The 17,046-nt window shown below is 40.3% G+C and overlaps 2 protein-coding genes across 5 annotated transcripts in view; both read left to right on the top strand.

The window, feature by feature from the left end:
* Positions 1-1,841: 1,841 nt before the first annotated feature.
* Positions 1,842-12,455, top strand: SNRNP27 (small nuclear ribonucleoprotein 27kDa (U4/U6.U5)). 4 transcript variants are annotated; one of them, XR_001002129.1, is made up of 7 exons: positions 1,842-1,911; positions 2,987-3,107; positions 4,173-4,285; positions 5,109-5,188; positions 10,413-10,477; positions 11,478-11,649; positions 11,736-12,455. XR_001002129.1 is itself a non-coding variant. In XM_011945246.1 (6 exons), exons 1-6 carry the CDS (start codon positions 1,878-1,880, stop codon positions 11,530-11,532), a joined length of 468 nt encoding a protein of 155 aa, XP_011800636.1. In that variant the 5' UTR covers positions 1,842-1,877; the 3' UTR covers positions 11,533-12,455. The 4 variants fall into 4 exon arrangements, 3 of the variants coding, with proteins under 3 accessions (XP_011800636.1, XP_011800635.1, XP_011800637.1); XM_011945246.1 differs by having other exon boundaries at positions 11,478-12,455; XM_011945245.1 differs by lacking the exon at positions 11,736-12,455 and having other exon boundaries at positions 1,853-1,911; positions 5,109-5,192; positions 10,419-10,477; positions 11,478-11,725.
* The window catches only part of MXD1 (MAX dimerization protein 1), a 36,654-nt gene continuing 31,345 nt past the window's right edge, over positions 11,738-17,046 (top strand). Inside the window, exon 1 of the mRNA XM_011945251.1 lies at positions 11,738-11,857. The gene's annotated coding sequence lies outside the window, so the exon portion shown is untranslated. The remainder of the gene's footprint in view (positions 11,858-17,046) is intronic.

Below are 17,046 nucleotides of genomic sequence, written 5' to 3'. Positions count from 1 at the left end.
ATCTTCTTCCCTAGGGCCTGCGCCTCCCTTGAACCTCCCCATTCTACACCTAGTGCATGCTTTGCCAGGGTAATTCCAAAAGAGTCTGGGGGTCGGGGCTGGTGGTAGAAATCCTACATGTCATGGCTCGATCTTTCCTGGAAGTCTTGGTTGGAACAGGTATTAAAGAGGCCACTCTGAATGTATAAATCTAACTAAAAATGTATGTGATTGGTGAGCATTTTTTCCAACCTAATAAAGTCCCTTTCCATCTCCCAGCTCTTTGTATTTTAAAAGCCAGGTCACTAGATTTGATAATTCTGGAGAGAACTGACTGAAAAGAGTTGGTTTGATTAGAAATAGAGGTTCAACACTTTTACACTGTTGGTGGGAATGTAAATTAGTTCAACCATTGTGGAAGACAATGTGGTGAATCCTCAAAGACCGAAAACCAGAAATAGCATTTGACCCAGCAATCCCATTACTGGGTACATACCCAGAGGAATATAAATCATTTTATTACAAAGATACATGCACGCATATGTTCATTACAGTACTATTCACAATAGCAAAGACATAGAAACCACCCAAATGCCCATCAATGATAGACTGGATTAAAAAAATGTGGTGCATATATACCATAGAATACTATATAGCCATAAAAAGGAACGAGTTAATGTCCTTTGCAGGGACATGGATGGAACTGGAAGCCATTATCTTCAGCAAATTAACACAGAAACAGAAAACCAAATACTGTGTATTCTCACTTATAAGTAGGAGCTGAACAATGAGAACACATGGGCACAGGGAGGGGAACAACACACACTGGGGCCTGTAGGGGGAGGAGCTGGGGGGAAGGAGAGCATTGGGAAGAATAGCTTAATAGATGCAGGGCTTAATGGGTTGATAGGCGTAGCAAACCACCATGGCACACGTTTACCTATGTAACAAAACTGCACATCCTGCAAATGTACCCTGGAACAAAATAAATAAAATAAAATAAATAAAATAAAGTAAAATAAAGAGGTTTGAGTCTTTCCTGGTAAGCTTATTTATGCTCTATCACAGATGGTTCAGCCTTGGGGCAAGATAGTCTTTCTCCTAATTTTTGTAGTTTTGAACATTCCAAAGTTTTTGTTGTTGCTGTTGCTTTCCCTGAGGACAGAGGCAACTTCGGGGAAGTACTCTGTGGGGTAGGATGGAATTTGGGGCCTTTAGTTTTCCTTCCAAGAGCCCGTAGGAGGTTTTGGGTGCCTTCTCAATGCTGGCATGAGAAAATATAAAGCAGATGGATGGGGGCCGGGCGTAGTGGCTCACGCCTGTAATCCCAGCACTTTAGGAGGCCAAGGCGGGCGAATCACGAGGTCAGGAGATCGAGACCATCCTGGCTAAGACGGTGAAACCCCGTCTCTACTAAAAATACAAAAAAATTAGCCGGGCGTGGTAGCGGGCGCCTATAGTCCCAGCTACTCGGGAGGCTGAGGCAGGAGAATGGCGTGAACCCGGGAGGCGGAGCTTGCAGTGAGCGGAGACCGCGCCACTGCACTCCAGCCTGGGCGACAGAGAAAGACGGTGAACTTTAGTATATTCACTGCTTATAAATGTTATGTGGAAAAACATAAGCTGTTTGCTATGTTTACAATTGGTTTGCTGTATTTTGTGCATGTGGACAAAAATGGGGGAAAAAATGAAAGACGTGTTAGGATAATGAGTATACGGCTGAATTTTCCAGGAATTTCTATAGTAATACCAAATCGCATGTTTTAATGCCCACCGTGAACAAAAGAAGACCGGAACCCTCGCGACTCATTTTGACGTTTTCTGGTCGGCGGTAAAAGCTTGGTTCCCGGCCCTCCCGGAAGTTGTTGCACAGTTGTTTCCGGGAAGCGGGACTCCAAATGGGTCGCAGTCGTAGCCGCTCCCCACGGAGGGGTGAGTCCTGTAGCATTTCGGAGGATATGGGGCTCTGTTGGAGGCCCGTCCCTTTTGTTTTATTTTGTTTTGTTTTTGGTAGCCGGGTAGCAGAGAGGTGGGCTCTTTTCCCCAGGAGGAGAGCGAGGGGTGGATAAAGGAACGTAGACCTGGGCCCTGCCCTCTTCAGCCCACCCTCTCCGGTTTGAAGGCAGTGTCTCTGAATTCGTTTCATTAAGTCTTTGTCACCTTCATACAATAACCTTTATTACACTGTGGCCGGTGGGTTTAGAATTAGGCCTCAGTTCCTTTGCTGAATTTCTGGGCGACGGTGGGCAAGTCACTACTCAGCCTTTCTGAATCGAATTCCCAGAATTAGTCATTGAGGGTACTATTGCCAGCTTTTAAAAACTGATGTGATCATTAATGTCACATCCCATAAGATACAGTATGTGATTCTGCCTAGTTCTTAAATACTTAATAAATGTTAGATTCCTGCCCAAGTCATTACAGGGAAATCGATGTTAAGAATTTTGAGTCCTGGGAGCTCACTTCGTAATGTTTTCTGGCTCCTAGCCCCATAAATGAGGCAGCGCGATGTAAAGAAAGCTGGACTTCCATCAGGAGATCTAACTTAGACCCTAGGTTCTGCCCCTGATTATTATTTTTTTTTTAAATCAATTTATTTACTTTTAATGAGACAGAGTCTCGCTCTGTCGCCCGCCCAGGCTGGAGTGCAGTGGCGGATCTCAGCTCACTGCAACCTCCACCTCCCGGAGTCAAGCGATTCTTCTGCCTTAGCCTTCCTAGTAGCTGGGATTACCCGTCCATGCCACTACGCCTGGCTAATTTTTGTATTTTTATTAGAGACGGGGTTTCGCCGCATTGGCCAGGCTGGTCTCGAACTCCTGACCTTGTGATCCGCCCGCCTGGGCTTCACAAAGTGCTGGGATTAAAGGCGTGAGCCATCGCGCCCGGGCTCTTTTTACCTTTTTAATGTGACTAGTAATGGTTTGCACTATTTTTCTACTGGACGGCGCAGCTCTAGATATTTGAGGTAATTTTCAGTTCTCCAATTTGTGTGCGATTCCATTAGAACGTAGGCGTTCCCGGTCCACATCCCGGGAGAGAGAACGCAGGCGCCGAGAAAGGTCCAGGTCTCGGGAGAGAGATCGGAGACGGAGCCGTTCGCGATCCCCGCACCGAAGACGCTCCCGGTAAGGGTAGAAAATAAGCCAAGAGCTTTATTTACCGAAAGTCCCTAAGAAACTGGTCGCTGCTCTTAACTTTGTTTTGATCGCTTATAAGGGGATTTACAGTTTCCTGAAATAGAGGAAACTTAATCCAACCTTATTCTAAAGCTAACATTCAGCTTGGTTAAATGGGGCTAACAGTACTCTACATCGCAAAATTGTCTTGAGGAGTAAATAAGAAATAATGCATGCAAACCCCAGAGCATGGTGCTTGGCAAGAAGAAGTAAGTATTTTGCATTTTTGTTTCTTTCTTTTTTTTTTTTTTTTTTTTGAGACGGAGTCCCACTCTGTCACCCAGGCTGGAGTGCAGCGGCGCAATGTCGGCTCACTGCAACCTCTGCCTCCCCTGGTTCAAGCGATTCTCCTGCCTCAGCCTCCCGAGTAGTGGGGACTCCAGGCATGTGCCACCACACCCGGCTATTTTTTTTTTTTTTTTTTTGTATTTTTAGTAGAGACGGGGTTTCAACGTGTTAGCCGGAATGGTCTTAATCTCCTGACCTCGTGATCCACCCACCTCGGCCTCCCAGAGTGCTGGGATTACAGAAGTGAGCCACTGCACCCGGCCTTTTGTTTCTTTTTTATTAACTTTCGGTGATAATGATTTATTCAAGTATGTAATCAAGAATGGATGATCTTGGAAGAACTTCAGAAATGGGTTCTGAGTCTTTTTTTGTTTTTGTTTTTGTTTTTTTGAGAGAGAGAGAGAGAGCGTCTCCCTGTGTTGCCCAGGCTGGTCTTGAATTCCTAGGCTCAAGCCATCCTCCTGCCTCAGCTTTCCAAAGTGCTGGATTTACATTTTTCTGCCTTCCAGAAAGCTTTCTAGCTCTAACTGTACTGAAGGCAACTGATGATTAAGCAGTAAACTACATTTAAAATTTTTTTTGTTAACAAGGCCTTGGCAGAACCTTTTTCCTCACTCTGCCATCGGGAATGACTGGTGGTTCTGTGGAGCTCGGCTCCCGTATATCTGTGCTGATTGATACAAAGTTGATATGTCTGTTTCTAACATCTTTACTTGTAAATGTTAGATCTCCAAGACGACATAGATCCACATCTCCTTCCCCTTCTCGACTGAAAGAAAGAAGAGATGAGGAAAAGAAAGAAACAAAAGAAACAAAGAGCAAAGAACGGCAGATTACTGGTAATGTTATTAGATAAATAACTGTAGTAAAAGTACAGTGATAAAATTATAAAAGTTTAATTTTGAACATTTAAATGTTAAGCCTTTTATAATGTTCATTGCATATGGTTTTGAGTTTTTTGTTTTTTTGTTTTTTTTTTTGAGATAGAGTTTCATTCTTGTCACTCAGACTGGAGTACAATGGCACAATCTTGGCTCACTGCAACTGCCACCTCCTGGGTTCAAGCAATTCTCGTGCTTCAGCCTCCCAGAGTAGTTGGGATTACAGGCACCCGCCACTATGCCAGCTAATTTTTGTACTTTTAGTAGAAACGAGTTCTCACCATGTTGGCCAGGCTGGTCTCAAACTCCTGACCTCAGATGATCCTCCCGCCTGGGCCTGCCAAAGTGCTAGGATTATAGGCATGAACCATTGTGCCCAGCGTGAGATTTCATTTTAATTACACCCTAGCAAGTTGCTGGTTATCTGTGGTGCTCCTGATATAGAAGGGTAGTTACAAACATGAGAATATTCTATTTTGGAAGTATCTTCAGAACTAGATAGTGTCATGCCTGATATTAAAGGTAGTCCTTAATATGAAACCCAGATTTTTTTAAAAAAGGTAATCCTATCTAAAGGCTTCAAGGAGAGGACTTTTTCTTTGTGCCGTAAGTTACATTCTGTCCAAATGTAAGAGGAATTTTTTCATTAGACTCATCTTCAGCTAATTGTTTTGTGTATTCTCTGCTAGTGAGGTGGAATGATTATTAATCTGTTACCACCTCTCTTTTTGTTTATGTATATATATGAAATGATAGGTCACAAAATTACTCATTTTTGCAGAGGAAGACTTAGAGGGCAAAACAGAGGAAGAAATAGAAATGATGAAGTTAATGGGATTTGCCTCCTTTGACTCCACAAAAGTAAGTAAAACGTGCAACATTCTCATTTGAATTAATCTGTTTTGACTGTCCTATCTTTCCATGTTCTTTTCCATTTATACAAATGTGTTTGATTATAAGACAATAACTATCTGTTTGAAGGACTTTGAGAATACAGAGGAGGAAATAGTGAACTGCCATTGGAATTTGGGGAGTGGTTGCCAGGGACGATGTTTGAGTTAGATCTTAAAGGGCAAGTAGAAGTGATCAGACAAAAAGAGGAAGATGATTATTTCAGGTAGAGGGAAGAGCTCATGAAAATGCCATGTAGCTGTAAAGGAGCACAGTGTATTGTGGGAATTTCAAATTCTGCTGGGGATAAAGGGGTGCTGATGGGCTAGTGACTTAGACTAGAAATAGAGGTAGGAGGCAAATCACAGAGGGCTTTTGATGCCCTTAGTCATGCTAAGGAATTCAGAGTTGATTCTTTAGGTGTTGAGGAGAGGAAGTAGTGATTTTTAAATAAGGGAGTGGCATGGTTATATGTGTGTTTTAGAACAATAACTCTGGGGGCAGCATGGAGGACAGTTGGGAGGTGGGTTAGACTGGAGGTGGGGAGAACTGCTGATTTGTGCAAGTGAAAGATGATGAAGGCCTGAACTGAGTTGAGAACGATTCAGGAGCTGGGGGAGGTGGGAGTGAGTAGTTAGTAATGCCTCTCAGGTGTCAGGCTGGGACCCTGAGTGATACAGTTAACCCGGAACAGAGTTTCTGGAAGGGGAACTGCTGGGAAATGGAAGAACAAAATCCAGCTGCCAGATAGAGATGACACTGGGCAGCTGCATACATGTCTCACAGCTTAGAAGTAGGGTGGATAGGGGAGTGAATGCTGTCTAGCCTTCATAATAGCAGAGAGATGAGGGAAGAGGAAAAAGAGGGAGGGATTAGGTAGAGGAGGGAGAGCATAGAGAGAGAGATGGGGAAAGAGAGAGAGAGGTATAGAGAGAGGAAAGAGGAGAGGAGAGGAGATGGAGAGAGGGAGGGTGTGTGGAAAGAAAAACAATATATTTTTCAAAATCTCTTTTCTAGAATTTTAAGTCTTTCTATTTAGTTTTGCAAATGGAAATAGAGATGTCTGAGAAAAAATTGTCAAAAATAATCCACTTTCCCAAGTCTTGTATTCCATTGAGTTGCTAATGGAGTGGGGTAATCGCAGTTGCTATAAGAGTTTCTTTCTAACTAATGTGACTGTGTAGGGCTCACGTGTTTTAAAATGACAGTGTGTAACTTAGGAGTACTGAGGCATGACTGTTTTGAGGTGAGAAATTAAGAACAAGCTCTCGTTCTTGCAATGGTTATGTGAACTCTGTTTTGGAATTTAATGAAGTTTATTTATCAGCTTTTTTTCCCTTGAATGCCCTAAATCCTTATTTGTTTTTCCAAAGAGTATTTTATAAATGAAAATTTATTAATATATATGTTGGGTGAATAAAAATACATTAAAAGTAAAGCAACTATAGTTTTATTGTCTTTAGAAGAATGGGGAGGGAACTTTTTCCCCAAAGAAAATGGAATTATTTTCTTTGTTTTTTGGTTTTCCTGTTGTTTGATGTCAGATTTGAAGTTCCTGAAAGTCAGATCTAAGGGTGGTGCCACCCATCACTTAAATGTAGTCAGTGTTGAGGATGTTTGCTTATAAAGGAAAAATTAGGTGAAAAGTCATAGATCTTATAAAAATTATGGAGTACCGTCACACTAATTGATGTCAGTTTTTTAAAATGACATCTACAAGGACATTAATTTAGTTTATATGCAGTTGGCTTCATGGCTATCAGTTATAAAGTCAGCTCATTTGTGTTTTTAAGTAATGTGTATCTTGTGATGTTTCATCATTGATCTATTGTGGGACCTCTTCATATGCCAGTGTAGTCACCCATTTTCCTTTCTATTTGATTGTATTTTCATTTTTTAATTTTTATTATTTTTTATTTTATTTTATTTTTTGAGACAGAGTGTCACTCTGTCATCCAGGCTGGAGTGCAGCGGCGCCATCTCAGCTCATTGCTACCTCCACCTCCCAGGTTCAACCAATTCCCCTGCCTCAGCCTCCCAAGTTTCTGGGACTACAGGTGCCTGCCACCATGCCTGGCTAATTTTCGTATTTTTAGTAGAGATGGGATTTCACCATGTTAGCCAGGCTGGTCTCGAACTCCTGGCCTCAAGGGATCCACCTGCCTTGGCCTCCCAAAGTGCTAGGATTACAGGAATGAGCCACTGCACCCAGCCTCATTTTTTAGTTTTTTAGACAGGTTCTTGTTTTGTCACCCATACTGGAGTACAGTGGTATGATCATGGCTCACTGCAGCCTGACCTCCTGGGCTGAAGCAATTTCCCTGCCTTAGCCTCTGGAGTAGCTGAGAGTATAGGCACATGCTGCCATGCCAGGATAATTTTTTTAATTTTTGCAGAGATAGAGTCTTGCTGTGCTGCCTAGGTTGGTCTTGAACTCATGACCTCAAGAAATCCTCCTGCCTCAGTCCATTTTTTTTTTTATTACTTTTGAAGAGACGGAGTCTTCCTATGTTGCCCAGGCTATACTCAAACTCCTTGGCTCAAGAAATCCTCTTGCCTCAGCCTTCCAAGTAGCTGGGACTATAGCCTCACAGCAATGTGCTTGGCTTTTCCCTTTCATTTTATTAGATTGGTGCAAACATAATTACAGTTTTTGCCATTGAAAATGATGGCTAAAACTGCAATTATTTCAATAACATTCTTCTAGTAAGTTTCAAAGTTCGGTTTTGTATTGATGGATAATTTTCTATGCCAGCAGGTAAATAAATGAGGATAGAGCTAATAATATGCAACTCTGCAAATAGTTGCCAGAAATCAGTTAACCTTTAGGAATCGAACTTGGTAAAAAGGTTATCACCATTTACTTTTTTGTGCCCAAGACCAGTTTCTCAGTCATGCTTACTTCCTATTATTGGGAGTTCAAAATCATATACCTCAAGTAATTTGTTGAGGACTCACCCTCCACCCCCCCCAAAATACATGAAAATAGGTATAGAAAAGTAAGACCAAATACATTTATTTTAGCCCCACTTCAAATATATATAAATCTGTGTATGCCTTTTGGCCAGTGGATCAGAATCGGTTTTTGCCCTGACACCAATATCTAATTAAGTACACTACACAGATAGGCTACTCTTGCATAGGTAGTAATGGGAGAGGGAGGAGGTGGGGGTCACTTGTGCGTGTCATGACATTAACTAATGATACTCATCTAAGTCATTTTCTGAATACCTGGGAGTGCAGTTACCTAGGATGTAAGAATGCAAAGGTGACTCTCAGACATATCCCTCCATCAAGAAGCTTGCAGTCTCATAGGGAAAATAACTTTATGATGTACATCATGGTTTTATAGGGCAGAAAATAGAAGGTACTGGGCTGGGTGTGGTAGCTCATGCCTGTAATCCCAGCACTTTGGGAGGCGGCGGGGTGGGATCACGAGGTCAAGAGATCAAGACCACCCTGGCCAACATGGTGAAACCCCATCTCTACTTAAAATACAAAAATTAGCTGGGCATGGTGGCGCATGCCTTTAGTCCCAGCTACTCGGTAGGCTGAGCAGGAGAATCGCTTGAACCCCGGGAGGCGGAGTTTGCAGTGAGCCGAGATCACACCACTGCACTCCAGCCTGGTGACAGAGCAAGTCTCCATCTCAAAAAAAAAAAGAAAAAGAAAAAGGAAAGAAAATAGAGGGTACTGTGAGGAAAGCACAGTTAACATTTTTCTGCAGTTAGAGAAGATGGCACTTCCTAGCAACTGTAATGCTTGAATTGGGCCTTGAACAATAGATAATAACCAGATAGTTCAAGTTAGAGGTGGGGAAGGCAATTCAGGCATGAGGAACAACATGGGGGAAAGTGGGTATGTTGAGTTGACTTGGCTGGATTAGAAGACCTGAACAAGAATTTGTGAAAAAGAGAATGGGTGCTACATTCAGAAAGGTCAAGACGGAGTGACACATAACCTAGCATTTGTGTCTGTTATTCTGTTCTGATTCTTGATTTAAAGATCAAAATTGGGCTGGGCACAATGGCTCATGCCTGGGATTCCAGTACTTTGGGAGGCCAATGCAGGAGAATTGCTTGAGACCAAGAGTTCAAGACCAGCCTGGGCAACATAGTGAGATCCCATCTCTACAGGAAAAAAAAATTCAAAATTAGCCCAGATTGGTGGCATGTGCCTGTAGTTCCAGCTACTCGGGAGCTGAGGCAGGAAGATCACTTGAGCCCAGGAGTTTGAGGCTGCAGTGAGCTATGATCACGCCACTGCACTCCAACCTGGCGACAGCGAGACCCTGTGTCTAAAAAATAATAATTTTTAAAATGAACAAAAAATTGCAAGGGCAACCATTCCAGCCATGATATGAGAATATTATTAGCTACAGTTAAATTTTGTGTGAATGTGAGTTTTTCTGGAGATTATGCCTTTTATCTGGTTTCAAAGTATTCTTTGACCAGAAAAGATTAGATTCTGCTACCCTACTTTCTCAGCATGCCTTGCACATAGTACATACACTGTGAATGTTTGTTGGTTTGAATATTAATTGCTTATGTACAATTGTAAAAGTGTGAGCAGAGAGTTGTACCGCTTGGGAGTTCATAGGATCTGGAAATTATCTCTCCCTCATTGGACTCTCCTCCTTCTCCTCCTCCTTCCTCCTTCCTCCTTCCTTCCTTTATTCTCCTTCCTTCTCCTCCTCCTTCCTCTTCCGCTGCTGCTGCTGCTCTTGCTGCTGCTGCTTCTGCTTCTGTTTCTGCTGCTGCTTCTTGTGCTGCTGCTGCTCTTGGCTTCTTCTGCTGCTGCTGCTGCTGCTCTTGCTTCTGCTTCTGCTGCTGCTGTTTCTGCTTCTTCCACTGCTGCTGCCCCTTCTTCTGCTACTTCTCCTTCTCTTCCTCCTCCCCCTCCTCCCCCACTTCTCCCTCACTTCCTTCTTCCTTCCTCCTTCTTTCTTCTTCTTTTTTTTTTTTTGAGACTGGATCATGCTCAGTTGCCCAGGCTGGAGTGCATTGGATTGGTGTAATCATGGCTCCTTGCAGTCCCAAACTCCTGGATTCAACCAATCCTCCCACCTTAGCCTGCCCCCAAGTAGCTGGGAGTACAGGTACATGCCACTGCCACCACACCTGCTTTCATGTATCCTGAATTAATGTATCCTCCCTGGTTTTTTGTTTGTTGTTTGTTGTTTGTTTTTCTTCAGGGTAAGAAGGTGGATGGCTCTGTAAATGCCTATGCCATAAATGTCTCTCAGAAGAGGAAGTACAGGTATGCATGGCCCCCATTATTATGTTTGAACTAATAAATCAGTTTTGTACTTAGAACTTTATTATGGGATAATCATATTTGTAGGAAATGTAGCAGTTTTCCATACAGTTCCTTGTTTGAATGAAATATTATCTTCATTGCTTATATTCTGGCGTGTTAAAATTGTTTTCCCATTTACATGTGAGCTAATAGCTATTAGAGAGAGAAGGTAGTTGGCTTAAATATTTTAGGACTGTAGATAGTAATTTCCTCAGAAAAGCATAATTTCAAGTCTATGGGCTTTGATTTCATTATAATTTAGGTATAAAATAGATCCCTCCTGAACTAGATTGATTATGTAATGATTTCAACTGTAAATATATTCTTCTGTTACGTATAGGGATATTTTATTTGTACCACAGTTTTGGAACAAACCAATCCATACATGAATTCTTAATGAAAAAGTCAAGATATTTTCAAATATTGCCTTTGTCTCTAACTTTATCACTGATAAAAGATTAATAGTCCAGTTAATTTAGATTATGAATCATGTGATTGAAAATGCTATAAGCTAAGGTACTAGAATCATTTTGGACAATCTTTTGTAAAATTACCTTCAAATAAGGTCTTATGGGGAGAATCATTACAGTGTGCAATTGAATTGGCTCAATGGGTGCCTGTTTGGAACTCTTCTCTATTTCTAAATTACATGTTTCTTATTACCTAAAATAAATAAGGATTTTCAATTGTTTTTTTTAAGTCCATAGAATCTTCTCAAATAATTTCAAAATTAAACTTCCATACCACTATTTGGAGTTAAAAGAAATCTGAAAGTCTTTGGTTTATTTTGAAAGTAAAATAATCTCTAAATATACATTAAATTACCTTGAATAGTTTCTACCCTAGACTTTGCTATTATAAAGATGGTTTATAGGTTTAATCTCTGAAGCATGTTATTTTTTTTTATAAGAGGAGTATGGCATTAAAAAAATAAACAATGAATTTTCTCTTCTCATCATAGGCAGTACATGAATCGAAAAGGTGGATTCAACAGACCTTTGGATTTCATTGCATGAGAATTGAAATGTTGAAGGATGATTTTTTTCCCCCTCATCTTGGTCAGAGAGTGGATTTTGTATTTTGTATTTAACTTGCATTCAAAAAACAGGATCTCAGTTCTCCCTTCTTGTAAAGTAAGAAAATCTTATTTATGATGTATGCAGTTAACTTACCTTGCCTCAACAGAAGAAAGGTTAAATATTACATTTTTTTCTTTTAGGAAATATCATTTGTGGCAGGCGTCAACCCCATTTTATTTGTCCTTATTCCTGTGGAAGCAGTATATGTTTTCTTCTTGAATGCTCATTAGGACTTCTTTAAAAACATGAAAGTAATTTGGAAGTAAGTTTATCCAATAAAGCAGTATTTCTACCCTTTTAGATTTGATAAATATTTTTTATTACTAAAGAATCTCCCTAGACATTTTCTTTTTTTTTTCATGCATAGATTTAAGTATATTGATTGTTAGTAGTTTAAAAATAGGAAGAATGAAAAAGCATAACTAGATTTTTCTATCTTCTATAGTCCCCCCCAAAAAAATGCCATTTATGGTTCTCTCCCCAAGTATAAAAAGCGTTACATGCAAAAAAAAAGGATCTGAGAGAAACCAAAAAGTAAAAGAAAAGCAGAAAATCACCTGTTATCTACTCCCAGAAAAAATCAATTTCAACATTTTGGTATATGTCTTTCCAGGCTTCTTTGGGTTGATCCCATCTATGAGATCAGAATATGTATGCAGTTCTTTCTTTAACCCTTTTTTCTCCCATGTACTGTGAACATTTAAAAAGTACTTTTAAATATTCTTTGGAAATTTAGCTTTTAGTAGCTACTTGGTTGTATCATAATTTATTAACTAATGTTTTATTGGTAAACATTGGCTTGCCTCCCATGACTTGCCATTATAATTAAAACTGTGACTACTCTATCTCCATTACATACATATTTTTGTATGTTTCATTATTTCCTCAGGCTCCATACTTAGACATGGCATTGCTGAGTGAGATTAAAAGGGCTATGTATACATGTTTTAAGACGTTTGATATCTCTGGCTAGAAGGTAACAACCAACTCTATCCAGTAAAGTATGAGCATTCTTGTTTCAGACACATGTACAAATATTAAGTGTAAAATTTGTTTTAAAGTTTCCTACCTGATGGGTAAAATAATGGTACTATTTGATTTTGTGTTTTTGTTTCGTTTCTAGGGAGGATGAATATTTTTTAAATGTATTAGCCATATTTCTTTTGTGACATGCTAATTTTAAATCTTGGATCTATTAATATTTGTCTTTTGTCAAGCTTTTCTTTTTTTCATTTGAAGAACACTATTTTTATATTGAAGATAATAACCATCACCCATTCTGTTGTAGACTTTGCTGGTAGTTGAGGCTGTCTGGCTAGATTTTAACTTATTTTTCTGAGTAAGTACTACAAACGTGGAACAATTCAGATGATACAAAGGATATCTAGTGATGCATTAATTGTATATCCTTTCAGAGATATTCCACATATACACAACCATATATTTTTATATATATATATATCTTATACATATAGATAGAAGCAAACTCTTCCTACTGTTCTGCACCTAGTCTTTGTTTACGTACATCTTATACATCTTATGATGGTTTCTTATCAGTAACTGTAAAATTGTGTTGCTAGAGATTTGACTTGAAATCCTTAAGGCAGCATACTTTGCAGATAAATAATCTGAGAGAATCTAGTAGGTCAACAGATCTGCTCTCTCTGAGCTAACACTAAAGAAATAGAGGAAGAGGAAATCTTTGAAAAATCAAGAAAAGATACCTTTGATCCCAAAAGTCTTGGTTTGAAGGAACTTTTATCCATTAGATCATCTAATTCTGGAAGAATAACCAAAGTGCAGCATCCTTGTATTCTTCCTCTAAGAGGCTCATCCTCATAGGGTATGTAAATTGAGCCAGGTTTTCTAAGTGTCTAAATGTTAAGTGCTTCAGGGCTTAGTCCTTGAACTCTCCAATCTCTTTGGTGAACTGTCCATTTGTGTGGCTTCAAACACCTTCTGCCATGGCTCTCAAATTTATACTCTTCCAGTCGGACCATTTTACTGAATTACAATCACATGTATGCAGCTAGACTATTAGGCACCTCAAATTTAAGATTAACTGAACTGAACTCTGCCCAGTCTTCTTTTTTGAGGCTTCCCCATCACAGTAAATGGCCCTTTCATTCACTCCTTTGCTCAGACCATGGTCCTTGGGGTTGTCTTTGACTCCTTTATTTTATGCCTTACATCTGATTCATTAGCTGATTCTTTTGGCTTTAACATCAGAGTACATTTTGAATTTGACCACTTTTCACCACCTATGCTAACCTAAGCCATCTCTCTTGCCTGGACTACTGCAGTAGCCTCCTAACAAGTCTCCCCCCTTCCACTCTTGGTGTTGTTTATTCTTCACCCAGTGTCAGAGAGGAACCTTTTAAAATGTACATCAAGGCTGGGTCTGGTGGCTCATGCCTGTAATCCCAGCTCTTTGTGAGACTGAGACCGGCAGATCACTTGAGGTCAGGAGTATGAGACCAGTCTGGCCAATGTGGTGAAACCCTGTCTCTACTAAATATTCAAAAATTAGCTGGGCATGGTGGCATGCACCTGTAATCCCAGCTACTCGGGAGGCTGGGGCAGGAGAATTGCTTGAACTCTGGAGGCAGAGGCTGCAGCAAGCCAAGATCTTACCACTGCATTCCAGCCTGGGCAACAGCAAGATTTTGTCTCTAAATTAATTAATTAATTAAATATGCAACTAGTCATATTTCTCCTGGCTCCAGTGATTTTTTTTTTAATCATTTAGAATCAAGTCCAGTCCTCAGTGTGGTCTACAGGGCCTCCACATGACCTAGACCCTGGCTTTCTACAGCCTCACTCCCTTGCTCACTGCACTGAGCTACACTGGCCGGCCTCCTTGCTGTTCTTTCAAAACAGGCATATGTCTACTCCCAGAGTCTTCTCACTTGCTCTTTCTTCCTTCTGAAATGTTCCCCCACCTCCTTGATTTGCACAAGTAGCTTCTTTACATTGTTCAGATCGCTGCTCAAACTAAGGTCATTCCTGACCACCGTATCCAAAATAGCAAACTTTCTTCCCTATCTCTGCACTCTGTTTTACTCTTTTTTTTTCTTAACCTTTAAAAGTTGAGATTAAACTTACATACCATAAAATTTACCCTTCTAAAGTTTACAATTCAGTGGTTTTTAATATACTCAGAGTTACGCATCCATCATTCCTAATTCCAGAGTGTTTTCATAACTCCAGGAAGAAACCTCATATCCATTAATAATCACTCCTCATCCCCCTCCCACCACTAGAATCCACTAATGTATTTCCTGTCTCTACAGATGTACCTATTCTGAACATTTCATATAAATGGAATAATACAATATGTAGCCTTTTGTGTCTGGCTTCTCTCATTTAGCATAGTGTTTTCAAAGTTCCTCTGTGTTGTAGCATGTATCAGTATATCCATCATTTTTTTTGTCTCCAAATAATATTCCATTCTCTATTTATACCACATTTTGGTTTATAAGTCATCAGTTGATGGGCATGTGAGTTGTTTTCACTTAGTGACTATTAAGAAATAATGGTGCCATGACCGGGCGCAGTGGCTCACGCCAGTAATCCCAGCACTTTGGGAGGCCGAGGTGGGCAGATCACTTGAGGTCAGGAGTTCAAGACCAGCCTGGCCAACATGGTGAAACCCCGTCTCTACTAAAAATATAAAAATTAGCCAGACATGGTGGCGTGTGCCTGTAATCCCAGCTACTTGGGAGGCTGAGGCAGCAGAATTGCTTGAACCCGGGAGGCAGAGGTTGCAGTAAGCAGAGATCGCACCATTGCACTCCAGCCTGGGCTACAGAGTGAGACTCCATCTCAGAAAAAAAAAAAAGAGAGAGAAAGAAATGGTGCCAGAACATTTGTATACAAGTTTTAGAATGAACATATTTTCAGTTCTCTTGGGAGTATGCTTAGGCATGGAATTACCAAGTCATATGGAAACTATGTTTGACTTAAACATAAAGCACTGTCAAACTGTCTTTCAAAGCTGCTGCACTATTTTATAGTCCCATTTACAATATATGAGGGTTCCAGTTTCTCCATGTGGCTCTCCAAACCCTCCTTTACTTATCTTCACCGCATTTATCACTGCCTGACATACTCTATATTCTTTTATTATTGTCTGGTTCTTCCATTAGACAGCAAGCTCGGAGAAGTGGGGCATCTGTCTGGTTAGCTCTGCAGCCCCAGCACCACACAGTGGCTGGCACAGAGTACAACACTCAATGCATGTCTTGAATTTGTGAATATAGTTCGGTAACCTTTTTTCACTAACCGAGTCCCCGATCTTCAGTTTACATCTGATTACCTTTAGTTACTTTATTTTGTATTTAACTTGCATTCAAAACACAGGATCTCAGTTCTTCTTTCCTGTAAAGTAAGAAAATCTTATTTTTGATATATGCAGTTCACTTATCTTGCTTCAACAGAAGAAAAGTGAAATATTACATTTTTTTCTTTTAGGAAATATCATTGTGGCAAGCCTCTTTCTTGTAACAGTCTTAAAACATTGTGACAAAGCCTTTCAAACAGTACTCAGAATGATATTGCCCATTCTTATTGCTGATCCTTTGCTTTGTATCTTTTGTCCATGCCTCTATGTATATAACAGAGTAGAAAATTGGGAAAATACATAGTTTGGGCCTTTAAAAAGAAAATGCTGTAAGGGTTATTTTACAATGTATTTACTCAACACTGTGCCTTGGGGATCTTTTCTTGCCAGTATATGTAAATCTACCTTTTAAAAAGCTGCTGCATAGTGTTTTTTGTGATGTACATATGACAGTTAAGCCATTGTTTTTTTTTTTTTTTTAACCGCTCTGGCTGGAATGCTGTGTGGTGCAATCATGGCTCACTGGAGCCTCAACTTCCTGGGCTCAAACAGTCCTCCTGCCTCAGCCTCCCAAGTAGCTGGGACTACAGGCTGCACCACCACACCCAGCTAATTTATTTTCTGAGTAGAGATGAGGTCTCACTTTGTCGTCCAGTCTAGTCTCAAACTCCTGAGCTCAAGTGATCCATTTCAGCCTCCCAAAGTGCTGGGATTACAGGCATGAGTCACGGTCCCTGGCCATTGCCTCATTTTCTAAATCACAGATTTGTACAGTGACTAATTTTTGCAAAGCAGCGTTTTTAAAATTTAATATTATGATGTTAGGTATCATATTAGTGTGTCCAAAGTAGCCACAAAGAAAGAGATGATACTATTCAAGCAGAAACTTGAAATCCTGATGTACACTTCAAGGGACAAAATCAATTCCTCAAAACCTTATGAGGCAAAATTTATTTTAATGTCATAGTAGTTAGGTATCAAACTCAGTTATAAATAGGGGGCTTTAATTCTCATAGTGATAGAACTTTTTAGGCACGTCAGGATTATAATACAGTAACAGTTGTCTTCCCTGCCACTCTGGGGTGCTCTCTGAAGCGGCATCTCCAGCA

This window comes from Colobus angolensis, unplaced genomic scaffold, assembly GCF_000951035.1.
Source record: "Colobus angolensis palliatus isolate OR3802 unplaced genomic scaffold, Cang.pa_1.0 Scaffold24, whole genome shotgun sequence".
In the NCBI taxonomy this organism is placed as follows: domain Eukaryota; kingdom Metazoa; phylum Chordata; class Mammalia; order Primates; family Cercopithecidae; genus Colobus; species Colobus angolensis.
This window is presented reverse-complemented; position numbering and strand designations above follow the sequence as displayed.

Bases quoted from the DNA above. Each gene is read 5' to 3' on its own strand.
- SNRNP27 (XM_011945245.1), top strand. From the start codon at position 1,878: ATGGGTCGCAGTCGTAGCCGCTCCCCACGGAGGG. The intron at 5,193-10,418 runs GTAAAACGTGCA...CTTCAGGGTAAG, and splicing joins CTTTGACTCCACAAAAGTAA to AAGGTGGATGGCTCTGTAAA. The intron at 10,478-11,477 runs GTATGCATGGCC...TTCTCATCATAG, and splicing joins TCTCAGAAGAGGAAGTACAG to GCAGTACATGAATCGAAAAG.